Genomic DNA, 21268 nt, shown 5'->3' on the forward strand with positions numbered 1-21268 from the left:
CGGACTACATAACTCGACGGTGCCGGCCTTAAGATTACTCGCGTCCGACGTCAGTTTCAATCTACGATCATAACCGATCGTAATCTCGGCCCGTATAGAAAATGATTCGCCATTCAGAACTGAACGGAACTGTTCGCGGATACACGCGCGTTGAGGGAAAGAAGAACAACGGGCAGATTATCAGTAAACGGGATAACGGGTTTGAGAATAGCGTGTTTAGGAAGTTTCGGAATACAAAGTAACGCGAAGTTCTAAAAACGTATAAAAAACATTTTTCTCATTTCTAACACGTTGAGTGCCAGTTTCACGTGAATTGCCATTCACGCCGCGTGGACTACCGATGGTCTACGTTACCGTATTTATTATAAGGTGTATCTTACAATATTTATCAGACTATACAAAAATCATTATTATGAAGAAGGACAGGTAACGTAAAATGCATGCGCGTCATGCAGCCTGAATGAAAAGCCCAACGTGGGCCACTAAAATTTATCTCTCGACGACGGATAATTCCGCAGTTTTCGCGGCCCCGAGAAAGACCGAGAGGAGATTGCTTCCTGAGAATTCGCCGAAAAATAACCAAATGAGAGGAGAGCGCGCAATTGGCTCTGAAATATCCCACATCCGCGCTTTAAATAACAACCGATTATCGGACACTCGCGATCTTCGTCGTGCGGAAAAACTAGGCCACGTTTTGTCACGCTAGCGCGTTGAAAGAGTCGCGCGCTCGCCGGCAAAGCGCGCTTAATGCATCCGATCGAACGAGAGCTGCATTCCATTGCGCCAGCTCGAACGGTGCACGCAGCAAACCCGCCTAAAGATGACTCGCCCCGTTCAAGATCGGCCGGTATCAACGAATTCGACAAAGTGTTTCGCGGCCGTTGAACGGGAAATTACGACCGGCGCTGGAAATGGAAACACGTTTGCCAGCCGTGAATTACGTTACGCGTGTTTCTCAGAGGCAGGATGGGCATTATCCTAGATCGCGCCGGAGAATCGAGCTTGAGCTTGACAGAAAGTCGACACGAAGAGGTAACTCATTGTTATCCGTTTGGCATGAGAGGGAGAGAGAGAGAGAGAGAGAGAAGAGAGCGAGCGGGAAGGAGAGAGAGACGAGGATATTCCGTTCGCGGAGTCAGCCGTGGTTGAAAGCATTCACTAAGTTGCCTATGTAGGCATATCGAATAAGTAAGATCCGCGGGACGACATTCCGTTGCAGCAGCACCCGGAAGCGCCCCGCGCGCACCGATGTCAATATAATTAGCCGCGATGCGTCATACTTACCCGCGGATCGATCTCTACAAAGCAGACCGGCGACAGGATTACTTCCACATCGAGAAGTGCCGAGAGGAAGGGCGGNATCGTATAAATAAATAAACGTGGAATCGCGCGACGTGCTCGTTTTGCGCGCATCGTCTTAGTGTCGACGATCGTTCGCGCCAACGTCCACCAAGTTTATACACGGCCGTCTAATGCGAGCGGTACGAACCGTGAAATGTTTCCATAGCTTTTTCTACGTCGCATGGTTATGGAAGTAATGGGTTATTGCGACAATGAGTAGCCGTGAAATTGCCACGGCTACTTCGAACGGCAAACGATGAAGAAGTGTTTAACCGTGGATCGAGTTAAGCCGCTCACCGGAATTGCACGCGTCGCCCACAACGGCGCGCGGGACAGAAACCCGCGCGCGTTAACGACCGCGGTGTACTCTATTTCCATAACTTGTCATTATTTCACTCGGTAAGTCCGTCCGTCCGTCCGTTTTTGATGAGGAGAGAGCTCCGGCTTAAAAATACCCCCGGCACAGTTATACGAAACTGCCGTCTTGCAGCCGACTGCGGCGACTAACTTATCGCTGACCCGGCGGGTAACTTCGCGAGTCAAGGCGCTAAAACACAAGTGCAGGAAACGAGCACAGAGCCCATCAAGCCTTGACGTCGGCACTTCGGAGCGCGGCTCTACGGAGCTCGAATCAGCGCGAATTTTTACCCCCGGCGCGGAATTCCCTCTCCCTATAACCCGTGACATTACGCGAATACCACGTCGCGATGGAAGCGCAGGACCTCCTTTATTCCTCTTAAATGAAACGGATCACGGTAACCCAATCTTACCGTAATCGGGCGTGCATTGAGATATTTGCCGGGCACGTCTGATTATGACTGACTCGATTCTCAAGTGATCTCGCGATCAACGAGATCTCGATGATTTTTTTTTATATCCTTGAACGCACGTTGGTTCATTGAAACATTTAGATTCGTGTGTACAGTTTTAAACGGCTCGGAGAAGACCGGTTATTTCGTTTTAATTATACATTGTTAAACAAGTTTTTAAAAATAACAGCGTTCCTGCCGGGAGATTTTAGAATTTTATACTGAAATTTACAAGCTTTGAGATTTTCATAATTTCACACCTGAAATTATTGCAACACCATTATGAAAAGTGGACTCAGAGTGTCTTTTCAATATCGATGCGTTATTAAATGCAATATCAATTTGGTTATTCACTTTCACGATTTGGTTACATGAAAAACTTGACAATCAAATTATCAAATTTAATATAGGGTTTTCCAACAGTGTAGATTTGCGTTCGTGAGTATTGCGAAGTGATCTTCTCGCGTTTTGGAAACTGAAGGATCCCGTAAGCCCGCGAAATACCGCTGTGAACCATACCGCGAACATGTCGCCGAGTAACTTTAAATCGCTGAACGTGCGGCGATGAGCAGGCCTTCGCAGGAGTAAATCCGATATTATCGTCACGTTCGTCATTGTTCGGGACTCGTCGATTCACCTCGCACGGCGCGCATGCAAATGTTTCCCAGGTAGCGGTAATCTTTTACATGTCGAGTGTTTACAAATAATGGGAAAACGCGTTATCCGACGTCAGACGCAGGCGGTATAAATTGAAAATCCTTGCGACACCGGTCACGAGACTCACGCTCGCTTCTCGATTTCGCAAAGAGAGCGAGACTTCCGTTTTGCGCTTCGCAGAACGCTTAATGAATTCCGTCTTATATTACACCGCCGTTATATTACATCGTATTGTATCGGACTTGTGTCCGAATGTGTAACCCGATATCGTTATGTAAGTCGGTGACGTTAATTATTATCGTATACCGTTTACGTGTCGTTTACGAAACCTTCGACTTACGGCACACTCGACTGCGCTCGTCTCATCGGGCCCCTCAACGATTTCCCCTTTTTCTTTCTATACAAGTTTTTTTTTTTTCAATTCGACGACGAGACACACACGTACGCACGCATACTTTCCCACCGGGACGCACCTCCGCGCGTATCGCACGGAATGCGCTCGTACGGCGAATAAGAAATAGCCGAGCGTGGCAACGAGCTTTCATAAAGTGCACTTCAGCCGGCTCTGCTTTCACGCTTTACGGCAAACTGAAACATGCACACGTACACGCACACATATACACACACACACACGCACACATATACACACACATACACACATATACATGCTCCGAGAGACTCAGGGAAATTCGAGCCTTCAAAGGCCGGCTAACTTCTTTTTAGCGGCTACACGACTCCCGGTGCCTTATGGCGAAACGATCGGCAGTGACGCTCAGTTCCGCGGCAAGTTTAGTTCCTTAGAAGGAACTTTTATGATGCACGTCGCCAAACTAAACGTCCAGCGTCGCCGCGTCGCGTTAAACAAATATTTCCCATTTTTCTCCTTCGCGTTGCACTTTACGGGGTGGGTTTAAGGAATCTTCAGACGCAAATTTCACGACGGGATAAAGCGACTCTGCATCGGCCGGAAAGGCAATGCGGAAGCGTCACACTCGGATAGTCAACAGAAATCTCAGACACAAAGGGGCATAACATCGAAATCATTCGGCAGTTTAACTCGTATTGTGCTTACGTGCTTGACCGTCCGTGGGATCGCGAAGCAATTCGAATCAACGTTCGATCTTTGGTCTCGAAGCGTACAGCAACAGCGAGAATATATGACCTTTCGTGCCGTTGGAAGATCTGTACGCGACAAACGTGTCTTTTTTTTTCTTCTCTTCAATCGATCCAATACACCTTTGACCCGCGTCAGAAATTCGATAAATAGCTCGTTGTTGATCGGCGTCTGCGCTGACGTACATAAGGAGTATTGCACATCCACGTAATAGAATCACACGCTGCGCGGATTCTCGGTACACACTATATATTTATAAGCATGATCTAAACATTCTCTCATTTTTTTTTTCCCCCAAGAGGATTACCGAGACACCGATGTTACCGCGCGATATTTAAGACGCGCGGTTAAATATAGGACCGCTAATGAATAGCCGAACGGCCAGGGTAGATCGAGTAAGCGCGGAATATCTTGAACGAATAATTACACGCGATGAATCATACCGCCGGCGTATAACGGACTAATAGGAAAGCGTCGTGTGAAGCAACCTGTCTTTAAAATGAAATTTCGACGATGGGAGACAGCGTGTCTCTTTCTCTCTCTTTCTCTCTCTCTCTCTGAAGGGACCGTGGACGGTCAGTGCACCGACGCCAGTATTAATTAGCGGCGAAATGTCGGGCTTTTCGCAATCTTGGCGAATTTATCGGATCAATTTACACGCGTGCGCGCATTTACGATCCTATCGAGTTATCTCGAAGGTAACCTATCGGGAGTAAAGGTACCTCTCCTCGAGACCGGTAAGGAAGCGTCGTCGCTGGTGGAAAGGGATGCCCAGCGACGTCTCGACCAGAGAGGCAGAAGGCGTTCTCGCCAGTCTCTCGTCGGCTCTCAAGTCAAAACGTTCCGAGTACTTTCGCGTGTGCCTCTCCCTCTCTCTCTCTCTCTCTCTCTCTTTCTCGCGTGGTCTCTCTACGTACGGCTCGTTGCTCACAATTCGTCTATGCTCGATCGTTCGTTCGCTCGATTTCGAAAATCTCTCTCTCTCTCTCTCTCTCTCACTCTTCGTCCCGCAACTTCCTGCGCCGCGTTGCTCAAACAAATTGCTTCGCGTGTGCTTCTTACGTACTCTCCTTTTTTTCTCTCTCCCCCTTTTTTTCCTACGACTCTTTCGCAATATTCTCGCGATGCGCGCGAAGTATCTAGGTCTCGGGTAATCTCTAACGGGGTTATCGGGGCCGAAGTGTCGTGACACCGAAATATGTATATTATTCAATTAGCGCGATGCGCGACAACTGCACTACGCGTCGCTGCCGCGGACTTCGAGCGTAATCGAATTTGAAAAGCGGGAAGTGTTAAGTACGCAAGTTTTCCTCGGCGATCGCTCAGTTCCCGACGCTCCGGTACCACAAGCTGAAAGCGCATCCTTCGTGCTCGGTGTAGCATAGATCCAGCTTTTCATGGTTCGCCTAAAAGTCGTTTGCAGTGTACTTCTCGTTTTCGAAGAGCGAATATATGCGCTCTCGTTGAGACGGAGTTCAAGAGTGCACGCATCGCGAAACGTACAGTCCGAAGTTTCAGAACTGTAGCGCGTAAAGGAGCGCGGGGACTCGAAACGGCCACGGGAGGGAAAATATTTATTCCTCGGAACGGTAAGATGTGTACACATTATGTATTTATCTGTGCGAAACTCTTTAATCTCCCACTGCCCCGATTTATTGTTTACCTCGCTATCAACATTATATTTCCTTTCACACGAGATATCGCATCTTCTCGCAGCGACGATCTCCAGTCGATCGAGCGAAATAATTCGGCACGAAAAAGCCTCGCCAAACGCGCGCGATCCGCCGACCCAGCGTTGTACACAAGGAAATCGCTCTAATGTCGAAGGAAGGCCAATTTTACGACGCTAATCGAGTCGATTCTCGGCTCTGGAACGCTCGTTAGACCGTAGCGCGCGATGAGGTAACGATTGGTCTTCGTGAATTGCTAAAAAAAAAAAGTCCCCGGTGAACCACGACCTCGGCTTAATCTCGGCAATAAATTGGAACGTCTTAAATGGGCTAAGTGTGTCGTTTCCATGCGGATTTCAAAAGCGAATTTTAAATCGCGGCACGCCGCAACGCGAACTGCAAGTACCGGGCTTCGCGTATCTCGCTCCGTTCTCCGGAATGGAGCAAGATGCGGCGATCGAAACGCAATCGATCGATCAGTTTAATAGCTTGCCGCGTAGCTGCCATTTAAGGACCCCGTCGTAAAAATCGCGACTGTACCGAATCTATGCCGTGATCGGAGGTAGAACGACGTACAGCAAACATACACGAGACTAAAGTATCCTCAAATTGAAAGAAGTTTTCGTAGTATAGTTTAAGAAAACCGTTTTTTTTTTTCAATTTGTCCTCGGAAGGAAACCGAAGAGATACGTGGAAAAATGGAAAAACGGGTTTCCCCCATTGTTTTTTTCCATTTATCCGCGGAAAGAAACCGAAAAACCGGTTTTTCCCGAGCCTTTAAAGCTCTATTTTCAGGGGATTCGAATATCCAAATAATCCTGCCGCAAGCGTTTTCGTAAAAACCGCGCGACTCTTGCGCGTCGAATTGAAGAAACGTGCTATATGGATGTGAACATTTGCTTTCGTTAGCGTTAGTCTCGATTGTAGTAGCGAGATCAAAGAACGCTAGACCAAACAGGACGTCGAATAGTATCTATTTTGAACGCGCACCACGGTTCATGCCTGCATCGGTAGACGGAAAAAGATTCTCTCCCAGGTCGGGCGCGCCTGTATGGAATCTAAAAAAAGGAACGGTTCGGGGAATCTGAAAAAATAAATCCCCACGCGAAGTAAAATCCGCTTCCTTCGACGTTATTTATCCGGCCGTGATCGTTCCGGAGACGCTCGAGTCGACCGTCAAACAGCTCTGGGCGGTGAACGCGTTCGCTCGCGCTGGGAAGTTTCACCGAAAAAAATCGTCATTGGTGATACTTTTACAACGGCGATCGTATCCGGACTCGAGATGAGACAGAACGAGATTTACGCCCGCCGCCGACCTCGAGCACTCACTTTCACCGCTGGTCGCCACAGAAAAATGCAGCAGCTGTTACGCATACGCCGTGATATTTTTCGAACGTCAAGGGTAAACCGCGCTAAGGGCGCTACGAGGCAGCTGGCATCGCGGACGGGCTACACCTGCCCTGAAAGTATTTGCCGATCGCCTCTATTCGTCCAGTTTTTTTCCTTCGGAGATCGAGCTCTCAAGGATGCGCGCGTGAAGAAATAGACAGGACGCGTCACGGCGTCTGGAAGCACTCCAAAAGAAAATCTCTCTCTCTACATTCCTTAAAGAGTCCGTTCTAAAGTCGAAAGTACTCGTCGAGAAGAGCGTGTGTAAATTCTATCTCTATTGTCTACGCGGTATCGCTCGGGCTGAGAACAATACAATCCGCCGAGAGACACGGACAAGTGCCAACTTCGGGCACGGTATCGACAGTACTTCTCGCGACTGTCAATTATCGATAATTTCAAGTGAACACATTTATCTTTCGGTATCGCGCGCATTTTCATGCGACGGTGCGGACAGGCGTTTGCGGCGAGCGCGAACACGTCATCATCCGCAGCGGAAAAGAAATAAAAGAAAGAGCGGAAGGGAAGGAGAGAGAGACGGACTTTCGCTCATCAGAAAGCACAATTAGCTCATTCATCGTCCGCGTAGTGTCAGCGTACGCGAGCGTACGTATTAAACGTGCGCACGACCGAACAGTCGTACACGAGCAAAGAGAGAGAGAGAGAGAGAGCCGGGGTTGGTTTATCGGTGCAGGCGCCAAGTAGTCAGTCACTGTGACTAGCAAGATACATTCTGTTAGCCATGCCGCGGCGCTCAAGAGAGTTTATTATTACACTAACAGCGCGTACCTCGTACATCGCGTGCACCGCGGGATGTACACGTATGTAGGTATTCGCGGTGGCGGAAGATCGCTGCCTAGAAGAGAACCGCAGTGAGTCGATTCTTCATAAATACCTTAATTATGAGTCCTGTACCCGAGATAAAACCAACACACGCTGTAACGGGATGATAAAGGAGAAGAAGAAAAAAAAGGTGAGAGAAAACGAGCACGAAGAATGAGAGAAAAGACGTTCGAACGGAGGGAACGAGAGAGACGGACCTTTTCGGTCGTTTTCACGTATTTCGCGTGTATCTGCTTGAAAATCTCGGCCTACCAAAAATAGCGCGCGCACCGACCGAATAAACGAAACGAAACGTCGTTTTATTTCGGCAATTTCGTCGGCGTTATTTTTATTTGAGATCATATTTAGGGTCTAAAAAGGGCGGGTAGGCCGGAGGCGTTGCGCGGCCGCGAAAACCGGCCTGCGTGCGACCACCGAAAGCAAACTTCACCGCTCCGTGCGTGTGAGTCGCTCTCTCTCTCTCTCTCTCTCTCTCGATCGCCGCGGGGCTAAATTCCCGAATGCAGCACGTAATTCACTAGGTCGAGGCCGTTGCATCGATCGAAATCGGCCCTTCATCAATGCGCCCGCGACTCGTCGTAACGTCTTCAGGAACGGCGATGCAAATTACGGCGCGAGATCCAGAAATAGTCTGCCGCGCGCGGACTACTCTTTTCGCGGAAACCGTTTCATTTCAACGCGTATTACCCGGCGTGGGAATTTTGCTCGCCGATTTTGCAACGCGGAGTTACACGCGCGCGAGCATAGAGTCTCGCGAGTTAAAAGCGCCGATAAGAGTAGAGCAGTCGCGTCGTCCTCGGCAACCTCGGCGCGTCGGTATGCAACGCGTCTTGCCACCTCAGCGACGCGGTCGCGAGAGAGAGTGGATACGCCTATTACTGCTCGCGAGATTAGAGCAATTTATGGTATCGTCTGAGAGAATACCGGCCCACGCGGCGAGAGAACTTCCGGCCGAGCGTGTGCCGCGATTTTGTCGCCGGATTACCTCTCATTGTGATCCCATACCGTGTTAAAACGGAGTCCTGCGATAAGAAGAGGGAGAAAAACAGTCACCGGATCGACGACGACGCAATAAGGCTCTAAAATCCCTGTATTATATGTCATCTTGTCAAACTTGAAGAGCATATAAAATGCTGTTTGAAAAAAGAAAATAATAAAATTCCAGTGCGGATAACATTTCGAAGGAAGGGGCCGGCGGTCGCGCGAGTCGAACGCGGACGATAAATTCGTAATGAGGCCGCAGCGGGCATACCGCGGATAGTTGCAGGTTTAAATCGCGTTTTCCGATAATCCGCTGCTCTCACCCACGCTACCGCCGGCACGCCAAGTACGCTAAACGCGCTTATTCCGACCGATACACGTCGCGCCGGTACCGCGCGCACGGTCCGCTTCTTTCTCTCGCCTCTTCTCCGCTCGCCACAATGCCGTTTTCAGTGGCAGGCCTCAATTTGCCGTAATTATTATGTTTATCTTCCTCATTCACTTAAGTCCGCGCACCGGCTTCGACGATCCGGTCCTCCGCGTGTTCGGCGTTGCTCAGCGACAGCACCGAAATGCAAGCCGCTTGCAACCGCCGTTTGCGTGCCCGCTCGCGTGTGCGATTCGCAGCCAGCGCTCGTTGTCGACTAGCAGTGCTCGTTTTCTATTTATTCAGCGTAATCGAGACTCCTTCTCTATGTTGGCGGTAAGCACGCGCTCGTAGGAGATCTGTTGTTCGTTACCCCCCTCCCGTCGCGGAATAATCATCATACCTTCAGACACGAGGAACGAATGACGAGGAACGACGAGGACGGAGAAAAGTGAGGGGGAGAGAGAGAGAGAATCACGCCCGTCCCGTCAAATCCAATTTAATCAACACCGCGCGCGAACGCGATCGAGATGCCCGTGCGCGATTACGTCCCACGATAATAACTGAGAGAGAGAGAGAGAATTCAAGATGCGATCTCCGCGAGACGAAACGTTCGCACATACGTAATCCGCGCTATTCGCGTCGGGACGCGAGGTGCGTGGCTGCGTGGCCACGCGCCAATCATTACATCCTGGAGAGGGTGGGTCTAACCGATCCACTGTGTCAAATCCAATTTGCGTGATCCTTTCCCTCGGAAACGACACGAAATCCTCGTCACGCCCGGCAATTTGCGGCTCGGCAGTCGGCCGAGCCGACGAGCCGTCTGCACTTTCGACGNAAGCGAGTGTCGGAATGTTGCACCTACGAAGGAAATAACACGACTTAGCGCTTCTCGATCACACGTACATGCACATACACACACACGCGGACACATACACACACCGGCTAGACGAGCAGCGCGCGCACGGGCGCGCGTGTTAACCGTTTCATAAAACCCACCTCGGGCGTTACAACTTTATTCCGATCGGCCTGGAAATATCTCTTTCCAGGCTCCTCGCGACCAGATGAGAAGGTGGACGACGACGACGACGACGCTCGACGACGAACGTCCGGTTCCTTGGCGCGAAGCCACGCGCCGATCATTACGATCGCGAGAAGGCGGTAACTACCGATCCAGTTTGTCAAACTCAATTTGCGTGATCCGTCTGTTGCACGGAAACGACACGGAATCGACACGCCCGATAATTTACGGTTTTTGCGCTGAGAGCTGGTGGCGCGTGCGATATAATGAAAGGCGTGTGCGATACCAACTCCTTTCTTCCCTAGGTATGTAATAGAGCAAGGCAGGCGCGGGCTGCGACGCGCGCGTACCTTGAAACTCCGCCGCTCGAACGAGAGAGAAATTATCTTGCGTTTAAGCGAGATTCGTTCCGTACGGCGATATGTACCTGCGCAGGTGGTGGCGTCAGGTCGGATTGAAGTGTACATACGATGCCTCGCGCGCACGTTCCTCGAGGCGCGTCGAGGAGAGGAGTTTGACAAGTTTCAACGTGGCGCTCGTCATCCTCCGAGCGAGTTCTATGTGGAGATGTTAATGACACGGGCAAATCTCGCATAAAATTGCGCTGAAGTCAGAAAAAGGTAAGGGCCTTTCTGGATACGACTGGCCCTTGGCTTCTCGGTACCGCGAGGAACGTCCTCCGTTCTCTCGAGCCTCCGCTTGACCGAAGAAGCGGAGTTAGCACGGACGGATTGTTTCTCGTGCGGCCGAGCGAAGGCCTTTAGGAAAGTGTAAAGAGCGTCTAAAGCAGAAAGGAGAGAACATAAGGGCAAAGGAGCGAGAGAGAAGGAGAGAGGGAGGGAGGGGAGAAGCGGGGAGAGAAAGAGAGAATGACAAAGTAACTGCCGAGCCGAATAGAACGCGAGGAAGAGAGAAAGAGCGAGGATGAAGCGAAGATGAGAGAGCGTGGGGCAACGAGAGGAGAAAGGAGGAAGATGTTAGAGCAGACGAAGATGGGAGACAGAAGGAGGAGGAGGAGGACGGTTCAAGGAGTAAGAAGAAGAAGAAGGAAGAGAAGAAGAAGAGAAGGAGGAAGAAGAAGAAGAAGAAGGAGGAGAAGAAGAAGTTAAGATAGTCCAGCGCGGGCAGCATCACCACCGCAGCCGGAGGTGATGACCTGCTCAAGGCCACCCGCTCCCAACCTCTCGGACCGAAGAGGAGAACCACTCTTCTTATTTTTCGTTGCTCCCTTTTCTCTCTTTCGACTCCTCGCAGCTCGCGATCTCTCTCGCTCCTTCTCCTTCCTTCCTCCCGGCTCTCCGTTCCTCGCTCTCGGTCGGTTTCCGTGCATCTGCCTCTCTTAGGCTCACTGAACTTTGCACGGCTCTTTCTCTCTCTATCCCTCCCCGTTTCTTTCTCATTCTCCTTCTCTCACGCCTTTACTTTTTCTCACATCCAATCCAAATTTGGTTTGGTAATTCGAAAACAGCTAGAGGTTGCGGAAAATATTGGCAAATATACAGGATGATGACTCAGAGAGACTGCGCATAATTTTCTTCGAGTATAAGTAATTTTTTCAGCGAACTGGAAATTAATTACATCTCGTAACTAGTGCGGCCTAGATGCCGCGGGCGAATCTGTGCCGGAGAACCACTCCTCTCTATTATTATTACTATTATAATTCGTGGTTATGGACGAGAAACCGTCATGCCTCGCAAGGTTTTAATCTCCGACATTCAGCTGAAACTTATTTATTTCGAAGTCCTTCACTTTTGAATGTTGTATGATAATGCTGGTGCTCTCTGCGATACGGTATGTTAAATGCTGTGCTCTTGGCGCAAATTTTTCGCAAGGCTGCTTAACGGCGCCACGCGCGTGTTTCTTCACGGCGGCATAAACTTGCGTCCAGATGTCGGCGAAGCAGAATTCGAGCAAAACTCGCGAGATGCGTCAGACTCGTAAGAAAAAGAAAATTCAACCGCAATACAAGAAGTCGTAAAACGACCAGGATCGCGCGGCTAATCCGCCTGCCGCGCTGCGATAGTGTTCACCGGCGAAGAATGCGGTGCATCGTCGACGCGGTGCAGCGAAAAAGGCCTGGCTCTCCTTATTTATCCTATCTATTCGATTAATTCGATCGGCCCCTTCACAAGTACGGTCGTCCAAGCAACGCGAAACGCGCCCACGGATTATAAGTCTTACTGCTGGAATTCCGTATAAAATGTGATAAAGTGTTGAACACGGAGGGAAATCTCTCGCTAGCACAGCGAATTTGTTTGTTACTGTAGTGACAGCAAATGAATTTGTTACACGAAAGGAATAATTTTGCCGTTGTAGCAAAACATCGTTGTAACAGTAATAACATATAGTTGGCATAATTAACAATTAATATCCTTACAAATCCTTTAGCTGTGCCAACCATCTCTCTGTGTGAATATTTGCGATAAAATGAATTAGATTAAAATCATCATACACGTAATTTAATGAAAAAGGAATAATCGATGTCAGGGACGCGCGAGGAAGCTTCGAGAATCTCGAAAGGGGATTACGAATGTGGACGAGTCGCGTACGAAAAATATATATACTTCGTAGTGACTTCGCGCGTGGTGCACACGCTGCTCGGTGTATCTGATGTTTAATAAGCACGGGTCAACTGGAGTCAACGGTGCAGCTGTGTCCACCGTCGGCGAACTATTACCTCGATTCATTATCAGTGGCCTCTTTGTGCACGTCTCTTGTTTCGTAGGACTCCCCCACGCCGCCCACCCCGTTAACTTTTCTTAATTGAAATGTCACCCACGGCGCAGTTCCGCTGGCCGTATAGTCGCGATCACATTCGTAAAAACGTGACACACATAAATCTAATCGCACGTGATTCAAAGAAACGACTTGTTACGCGCGCTCTAGTTTGATCCTTTTCTTCTCACGCTCGGGCAACATCTTCGGGGAATCGGTAGAAGTTATCTTCGTTCTTTCGCGAGGTAAGGGCTAGAGTTTCCGGCAGCTATGTTTGAAGATTAATGAAATAATAATTAAACAACTTGTATACGCGTATAAATAATGATCACTTGAACCTGACTACACATCTTAAGAGGTTATAATATATAATGTATATATCGTTATAAAATGTATCTTTTTATGTTAGTATTTTTATTTGTATCTCAGTACCTTACTTTTTTTTTCTTTCCTTCTTACTTTATGTGTCGAACACGTTGTACCGAAGAGATATTCCCGGTACATAAATAAATAAATAAAAGTACGTGTGTTTCTTTCTGTTACAGCGCGAGATGACGAAGCAGACCGCGTGAGCAAGATCGCAGAATACACGGCAGAGGAAAACAAGAACCCGAACAAAGGTAAGGGATAAAAAGAGAGAAAACGAGAAAGAGAGAAACGTTATTAGAAGCACAAAATGTGTCCACGACACCTCGCGAGATCGGAACGTTTCAAAGGAAATGTAAATTACAAAGGCGCGCGCGATTTTTCCGCGCGATCGCCGAAGTGCGCGCGAACAATACGCGAAGTCACAAAAAAAAAAAAACTCCAAGATCGACATACTTTCCTGCACGATCTTATCGCGGGGACATTAAGGAGTGACTCGACGATTTCGACAATACTGTTGCGCTTATGTGCAGCGGCCCGTAGAGTATTCATCGTGAAGTAACAATAATTCCGGGTTACGGCGTCAAAGTCACTCTCCTCGCGAAATGAATCGAAAATGTCAGGCGGACATGAGGCGGTCAGCGTACCGGATCGGCGGCGTCCGCCGATCTGGCTGGCAACAATAGTATTAAGCGGCCGCGAATACCTCGCGCGATTTACGCCGATCTCCCCGTCCTTCGGTACTACGGTGAAAGTCCGCGAGAATTCGCCCTCGATCGTGTTGCGAACTTCACATTGAGATCCTCCTGACGTGTCACGATCTCGCTCGAAAACCAGTAACGCCGGTAACGAACACCTCACGTTGCCTCGTAAAACAGCAACACGAGCAGCGATCCGCCGATCATGCCCCGTTGTCCGCCTGCGTCGTAGAATCGTCACGACTCTTAATCCAAATAAAAGGCGAATATTTCGCGTTATCGCTCGCGGTCGAGTCGCGTGTGATCGACGGCGAAATTCGACGCTACGTTCTAATAACGTCGATTTAATACCGACCGATTTGGCGGCGCGAGGAGAGGACGAGAGGCTGAGAATAGGAATGCAGTCGTCTGAACCATTTGAACCTCCTCGGCTCTCGTCGATTTAAAGCTCGACGTCGTTCGTTAATGTAACAACGAACTCGCGGAGACGGTAAAGAATGTAATCCTCCTTCTCCTTGTCTTTCACCTTCTTCTTCGCGACACGTAGGATATGTATTCTCGATCTACGTATTTTTGCGCTGACGCGAACTTCGACGGCTCCGCGAATAGATGCGATGAGCGGCGCCGGTATTTCTCTCTCTCTCTCTTTCTTCATTGTAAAAAATTAATTGGATAAGATTCTCGAGGGGTGACTCGCTTCCTACTCGTTTTACAGCCCGCTCCCACGAAGGAACGGGCGAAGTCGGCGACGGTAAGCGTCATCGGCCTCTCGAAGCACGTACATCGGGCCGCGTTTAATGCCAATGTTTCCGCATTCTGGAATCTTATTTCTGAACGGGGAATATTCGCTGTCTAGCTGCGGCGCGGTGGCAAAAATGTGCTGCCGACTGCTCACGCCGTGTCAAATCCTCTCGCGAAAGCGCGCGTGAACGCCAGCCGGACGTCGCGCCGCGCCGTGCCGGGTCGGGATTTTATGGTCTGCGACTCGACTGCATATACTACTTAGGTAGTCCAAGATTCGAAGGGGAATTGCAAAGCCGATTTTATCGTAGATAGATTCTAATCGCTGTCGCGATGCGATACTTCCGCGATATAAAATTTTATTTCTGCCTGCGAAACGTACACACACATACACACACCCGCGCATCCGAACGCACGTCGAGTCGACTTCTAACGACGGAACTAATCAATCGAATCTTCTGCCGCGTATATGAGAAACCGGGAATTCCGCGGAATTGGAAAATTCGACGGAGGGACTGTGTCCCTTTCGGCGTCTCTCCGAGCGATTTCTCATGCCTCTGATAAGAGGTTTAAGCGCACGAAGCGATGACGTTACGGTATTCCTTCTCACGAAATGTGGGAATTAATTCGCGGTGCGCGCGGGACGTTAAATGAACCTTTCGGTGATATGACACTTCTCACTTCCGCGCGAGAGTGTCAGAAGTTAAACGTGATAAATGGTCCGCCATGCCCGAGTCGGCACGATGTAACGCGAGCCCGCGTCTTACTTTAGAATCTTTTTAAGCATTCGCGACGGCGCAACGCCGCGACGACGTACCGTCGGAAAAGGTGGAAAGGCAGAGAGAGAGAGAGAGAGAGAGAGAGAGAGAGAGAGGTGATGTAACGCGTGAATCAGAGTGTGAGATTACCGGGCAAAAAGGCGATTTCGCAAGTGATTCGTCGGTGTCCCTTTATCGGAATTCGACGTTCGTACGACACGGCTGTTCGCCACGGGTGATCTAATATTTGCACGGTCGTTACTATCGGCCGGCCGCTATCGAAACGTTCCTCGCGGATAACTTCTCTCTCGCGGTCGTTGAACGCGGGGAAATTCGCGCGCCTCGGGAAAAAGCCGAGTCGCGAAAACGAGAGACAGCTGCGGCGAAGTACAGTTACAGCTCTGGCGAATGTTCCGATTAACAGTATTTAGGGAAGAACGACTCAGCGGGTTATAGGACGAAATATACGTAAGAGCGTAAGAAAATATCAGAGAGATGCTCCCTAGTCCGTATTTCACAATTAACTTGCGAATAACAAGATCGGGTCGGATTCGACCGGATCCACATTTTAATGCTTCCGCGTATCCGCTTGTGAAACGTTATATTTCAAGTATTTTATACATTTTGCGACCTATTCTATTCACTCTTAAATATTTGTTTCTAACTTACTGTGAGAATAAAGAGTGTCGACATACTTCCGACATACGCGAGACTCTATGAACCTCGTTATTCGAGGATTAATCCTTCGACGTTCGATGTATTAAGTCGCGACGTTGCTTCACTCGAATCGCTTGAGTCACGAAGAGCATGATCACTCCTCGAAAACACGATAATCGAACGATACTCGTGGCGCGCGACGGGACAAGAAAAAAAAAACACGTGAAACTTCTACATTTAACCCGAAGAATCTCCTAGCGCAGTCCATTACCAACCAGGAGTTCACGACCTCCCTCACCCACGTGTTCAAAATAGATTTCCCCTCCTCAAATTCCTCATTCATCTGACCGCGACCGTAACATTAGGAAAGGCTTCTATATCCACCCTTCTAATAATTTTTAGACGGGCCGGAGTTCTCGGTATACTCAACAATTAAAATACCTTTGCTGCCGTAAATTGAGAGGAGAATCTACCCACACACAATAATATGTTGTTCATCGCATGGGAATAAAAGAAATAGTTCCCACAGCTAAAAACTAGCTCCCACAGGTAAAAATTGACTGTCTATACGACTGAAATTTATGTTAATTTAGTTACTTTTTTTGTCCCAGTACCTAGTTTCTCACAGCTACAAACTAGATCTGGTAACTAAATTTCAACCGTATTATACAGACGGCTTATTTCTTTTCCCGTGCGAGACTACCCAATCTCCTTGGGACTTTTAACTCGATTTAAATTCTATCGATCGACACGAGAGAGGTGGATCTCGTCGAAATCTTTGATACCTGTGTCATTGCTACATCTTCGAGACTCGGAATAAAATACACCTTGCGGTCACCAAAATCTACCGGCCGTTCCGAAAGAGTTAATCTACGTTGCCCAATCTCTTCCCGTGAAGCGTTAGTCGCTAATGTTGAAAACGAAAAGAAAAAAAAAAGAAACGAGAAGAGAAAGAGAGTCGGATACGGTGGACGGTCGCGCTTCATTCAGTACCTGAAAATCGGTGATTTACGCTATGACTCGCGGGCATGTTTTACTAAACGCGTTGCTTCACGCTCACGACGATATATCCGCGTCACGAGCGCACTTTACGACGACGACGCGAGTGTCGCCGTGGCCGAACGACACGAACGGCGAAAAGGCCGTCGTTAGAGAGAAGATAAAAATAACAATTAATAATCGCGTTACAAGGTTTTACACTTCCAGCGTACATTGACGCAACGCGCGTTCGCACGCGCGCGTCTGAGCGATTCGGATCTCCGTGCCAAGGACAAGTGGCTTTTAGCGACGGCGGCATTGATTTTGCGGCCGCCTTTCTTTTCCAAAACCGACAGCACGACAAAGAAAGCCGTCTCGCGGTTGCGAGACAGGCGCGAACTCACGTCTCGGGGAACCATATGCATAATGACGTAATTTACGGCTGCAATTTGTACGGTGTGTAACCGCACCATTATCGTATCTGTATGTTAGCACCGAAATATAAAGACGTGTACGTAATAAGAATTATCCCTGGCGGTGATAAAGCAACGCGATTACATTTTCGAGGGTCGTTTAGCAATCCCTATCGCTTCTGTGTCGGGAATTCTTGCAATTCTCGCAACAACTCGTTTCGTAACGCAGAGAGGATATTGAAAAGAAAAAACGGAATACAAAATTCGTAGCGAGCTCGATCGAGACAGATCGCGAAAGTCTCCCTCTTGAATGAACATCTCATGATACGATTAAGCTTTTAAATACTGATTTGGCTTGGTTATTAAACGAGCAGGTCGATACATTTCGCCGTGCCCGTCGGTGAATCACGTCGTCGTTCGCCCACGGAGATACGCGCGACGTAATTCAGCGGCATGGCAAAATCGTTGCTTCGTATTAAAGCCGACGATATCGCGTAGCGGTAAACAGCAGCATAGATCTTCCGGTTCGCGTCCTACGACTTCTTTTTGCAGTGGGCGAGCCGTTTTGGAATCTCTTCATCTCGCTAGCGGGCACCACGCCGTTGACACATTCCGCAAGATTAATCGACTCACGTAGCAACTCGAACGACATCCGCGAACTGGCGCGTGAGACACAGATCGAGACGCATTCCGGAGATATCGTCGTGCCTCTCCTGCCGGGCCGGCACTCACGAACGCGCATTCACGATGCAGGATTTCGATCGGCCGAAAATAAAAAGTCAAAATCCTGCGGACGTGTGAGGCACCGTAATGGAGGGAGTTGTACGCCGTACACTGGTGCGGAGGTGGAAAGAACTTAAAATCTTAAAAATAATGTTTGTATCGACTGCTATTTTGAGATATCTAATGATGAGTATTTCTTTTTTTCTAAAAATGCACACGATTATTCATTTGATTTAAGAAAAAAACTCAAATTGTAAAGATAGACCTTTATATTCGGCACTTAGGAAAAAGTGCTTAAAAATTTATTTGTGGGACATAAAGCTTATTTTACAGAAATAAACCTTATTTCTATGAAATACACCTTACATCCCACAAATAAATTCTTAAGTACTTTTTTATCAGTGTAACTATTATGTAATGATTGTTTAACCGAACATATCTCATGTATTTCAAATGTGTATAGTCTTACTTTACATGTGACATAATTGCTTTTCTCAAGTTCTCAACAAAAATTTTATTACAGCGCTTATAACGTGATATCTAAAATTTCAAGTTTATTTCATCGTGTCTATAAAAAATGCTTTACTTTCCTCCAAGCTCTTGATCATATTTTTCGATAAATACTATTACTAATCCGTCATATAAAAATTACGTGTTGCTTCTCGCAACTTTAGCTGTAATTGTTACTCTCATATAATGTAATATATTAATATGAAATATTTCTTAATATAATACTCTTAGTAATTATTATTCAACAAGAAACTACAAAATAATTCCTTTGTAACGTGCGTGCGCGATTGTGAGATCAATCTAATCATAGATCGATATAATTATTCTTATTCCAAATCTACGTTATACAGATGTCTTAATATCACTCTCCGCACGAACGTGGAATTTCAAGAAGAAACATAAAAGAATGAGATCACAAGGTATATTCAGAAATTCCGAAGAGTATGAAGCCTCTTCCGCACCTCCGTGTACAATGCACCGCACTGTGCGCCGCGGCATTCCGATGCGTTCGGTAGGGAAAACGCTGTTGCGGGGCACCAAGATTCGAGGATGAGAAATCGCGAGCGACTGCGTTTATTTTTTTTTTTCTTTACGGTATAATAGCACGGCAAAAGAGAGCATAATTCCCCTAAGTGCAAAAGCTAAAAGCGCGGCCACGATGGCATACTAAATGCGAGCCTCTATCCCTTCTCTTCTCCGCACTCGAAAGCGCTCGGTGCTAACTGCGGAAGCTGGCCTCGACGAGCAATGTCGCCCCAGTCTTACGACAGCCTTCTTGCCGGCACGAGCGGACGAACCTGTGCCATTGTTTCCTGCCGTCATTCCACGACGAGGGATACACCAACCGTTTTTCCGGCCGGCCTCTCGCGCCGAAGCTTCGCGAAACGCGCGATGAACTTCTTCCACCGTGAAAGTTCGCCGTAATCGCCCGTCGAGTTTATGCCACCTTTCGATGATTAAAACTAGTCGCCGGCCAGCTTAATGTGCGCAAAGTGGTTGCGCGGCCCGGAACTCGATCCCACGAATTCTGGACGTTGTGCACGTACACGCGGCGTGCATAATCAGGTATTGTTAATTTTTAAAGAGACTCTTTCACTAATCGGTTAATTTCATCTCGGCGCAGCAACGAGAGAGCGCACGTTATTCGGTCGTTTTTATGTATTCGCTTTCACGCACGGTGGTTTCCCAATAATTTATCGAAACGGCATATTAGAAAGAGGAAGAGGGGAGAGAGAGAGAGAGAAAAGAAAAGACAGCAGATGAAGGTGTGCTGTCGATTTGTACGCCGCTCGCACGTGATCTGACTGATCGCGTCGATAATACGATAATTATAACTTCATCGCAAATTCGTGATCAAATATTTGCCGAGCGCAGGTGGAAATATGGGACGATGTCCGATCGCTCGCGATCGCTTTTACTACTTTATCGTCCCGACACATGTGCGAGCCCCGAAATTTTGCATCACTGATGAATGATTAACCTCTCATACTTTACCTCGACGTCACGATCGTTCCGCGGTAATTATTATCTCCATCGTCACCTGTTCCACCCGAGCAAATCGACGTATCGACTCCTCGAACACGGCGGTATTCGCGACGAGGTATTACTTTCGCATACTTATCGCGCGGGCAAATCGTTGTGAATCGGAGCTCGAAGTAAATACAACATAAATCCCGAATTACACGCACAACAAGGTGCCCCCCCCCCCCCCCCNCCCCCCCCCCGTCCATAAATACGAGCACGCGTACTCGCATCGTACATTTACGCATACGATGACGCGCGGTGTCCCTGATACCTGTACAAATATGGTACGATCGTTCGGGAAGCATCGGGCAGCGCGCGCGCAAGTTGCATCTATTGCACGTGCATACGTGGTATCGGTGATTAGTTACATCGTGCTATGCCGGGAATGTTAATCAGGAGTCGGCGCGGCGCGCTTTATTAACTGCGAATAAAAATCGCACCGGAGTTCCGCGGGCACACACACACGTAACCGGCGGCCCGGCAATGCGACACCGTGCGACACCGATGAATTACATGCAACCTGCACTTGAGAGAAGGTAGAGTCGCGGTTTTCAGAATTCCGCTCCCGTGCGTATTTCGCGATGCTCGAGACGTTCTCGCGCGCGCACCACGTACAGAAATCCAAAGTGCGGCATTATGTCACGATTTGCATCGTGACAGAGAGAGAGAGAGAGAGAGAGAGAGTAGTCACGTCGTTAACAGCGTCGTTAACGCGCTCGATTTGAGTGCTACTGCTTAGAATAGATAACGCGTATGCAAATGTTTTATCAGTAGGCGCGCGCGTTAGAATGTAGAAATCCTTGGGGTCGCGCATTTCGCGCGGGAAAAGCACGAATCTACGAGCGGAGAGACGGGGTCTCCTCGATAAATGGAGCGCCGTGAAATTCGGCGCAAACGTAACTTGGAGGAGGAACTTGCCGGGGAACTTTCGCGCTCGCTTTTCTCTCTACTTGCGAACCACGTATTCTCAGGCATGCAGCGTGAAGATTTTCG

General features: G+C 48.5%; 1 protein-coding gene across 3 annotated transcripts in view; it reads left to right on the forward strand.

Annotated features, from left to right (window-relative positions):
- LOC106745577 overlaps positions 1 to 21268 on the forward strand; it is a 36196-nt gene that overhangs the window by 5720 nt on the left and 9208 nt on the right. The window contains exons 1-2 of one of the 3 annotated variants that reach the window (XM_014621277.1): positions 4760 to 5510; positions 13453 to 13527. Coding sequence is in view for 1 of the 3 variants with exons in the window: in XM_014621276.1 (XP_014476762.1) it covers positions 13453 to 13527 (75 nt within the window). In the remaining 2 variants the exon portion in view is untranslated. Of the gene's footprint in view, positions 1 to 4759; positions 5511 to 13452; positions 13528 to 19521; positions 19817 to 21268 lie in introns of those variants that run through there. The other 2 variants (XM_014621276.1, XM_014621278.1) reach the window with 2 other exon arrangements.

The sequence above is a fragment of the Dinoponera quadriceps genome, unplaced genomic scaffold (assembly GCF_001313825.1).
Source record: "Dinoponera quadriceps isolate SergipeBrazil2010 unplaced genomic scaffold, ASM131382v1 scaffold1476, whole genome shotgun sequence".
In the NCBI taxonomy this organism is placed as follows: domain Eukaryota; kingdom Metazoa; phylum Arthropoda; class Insecta; order Hymenoptera; family Formicidae; genus Dinoponera; species Dinoponera quadriceps.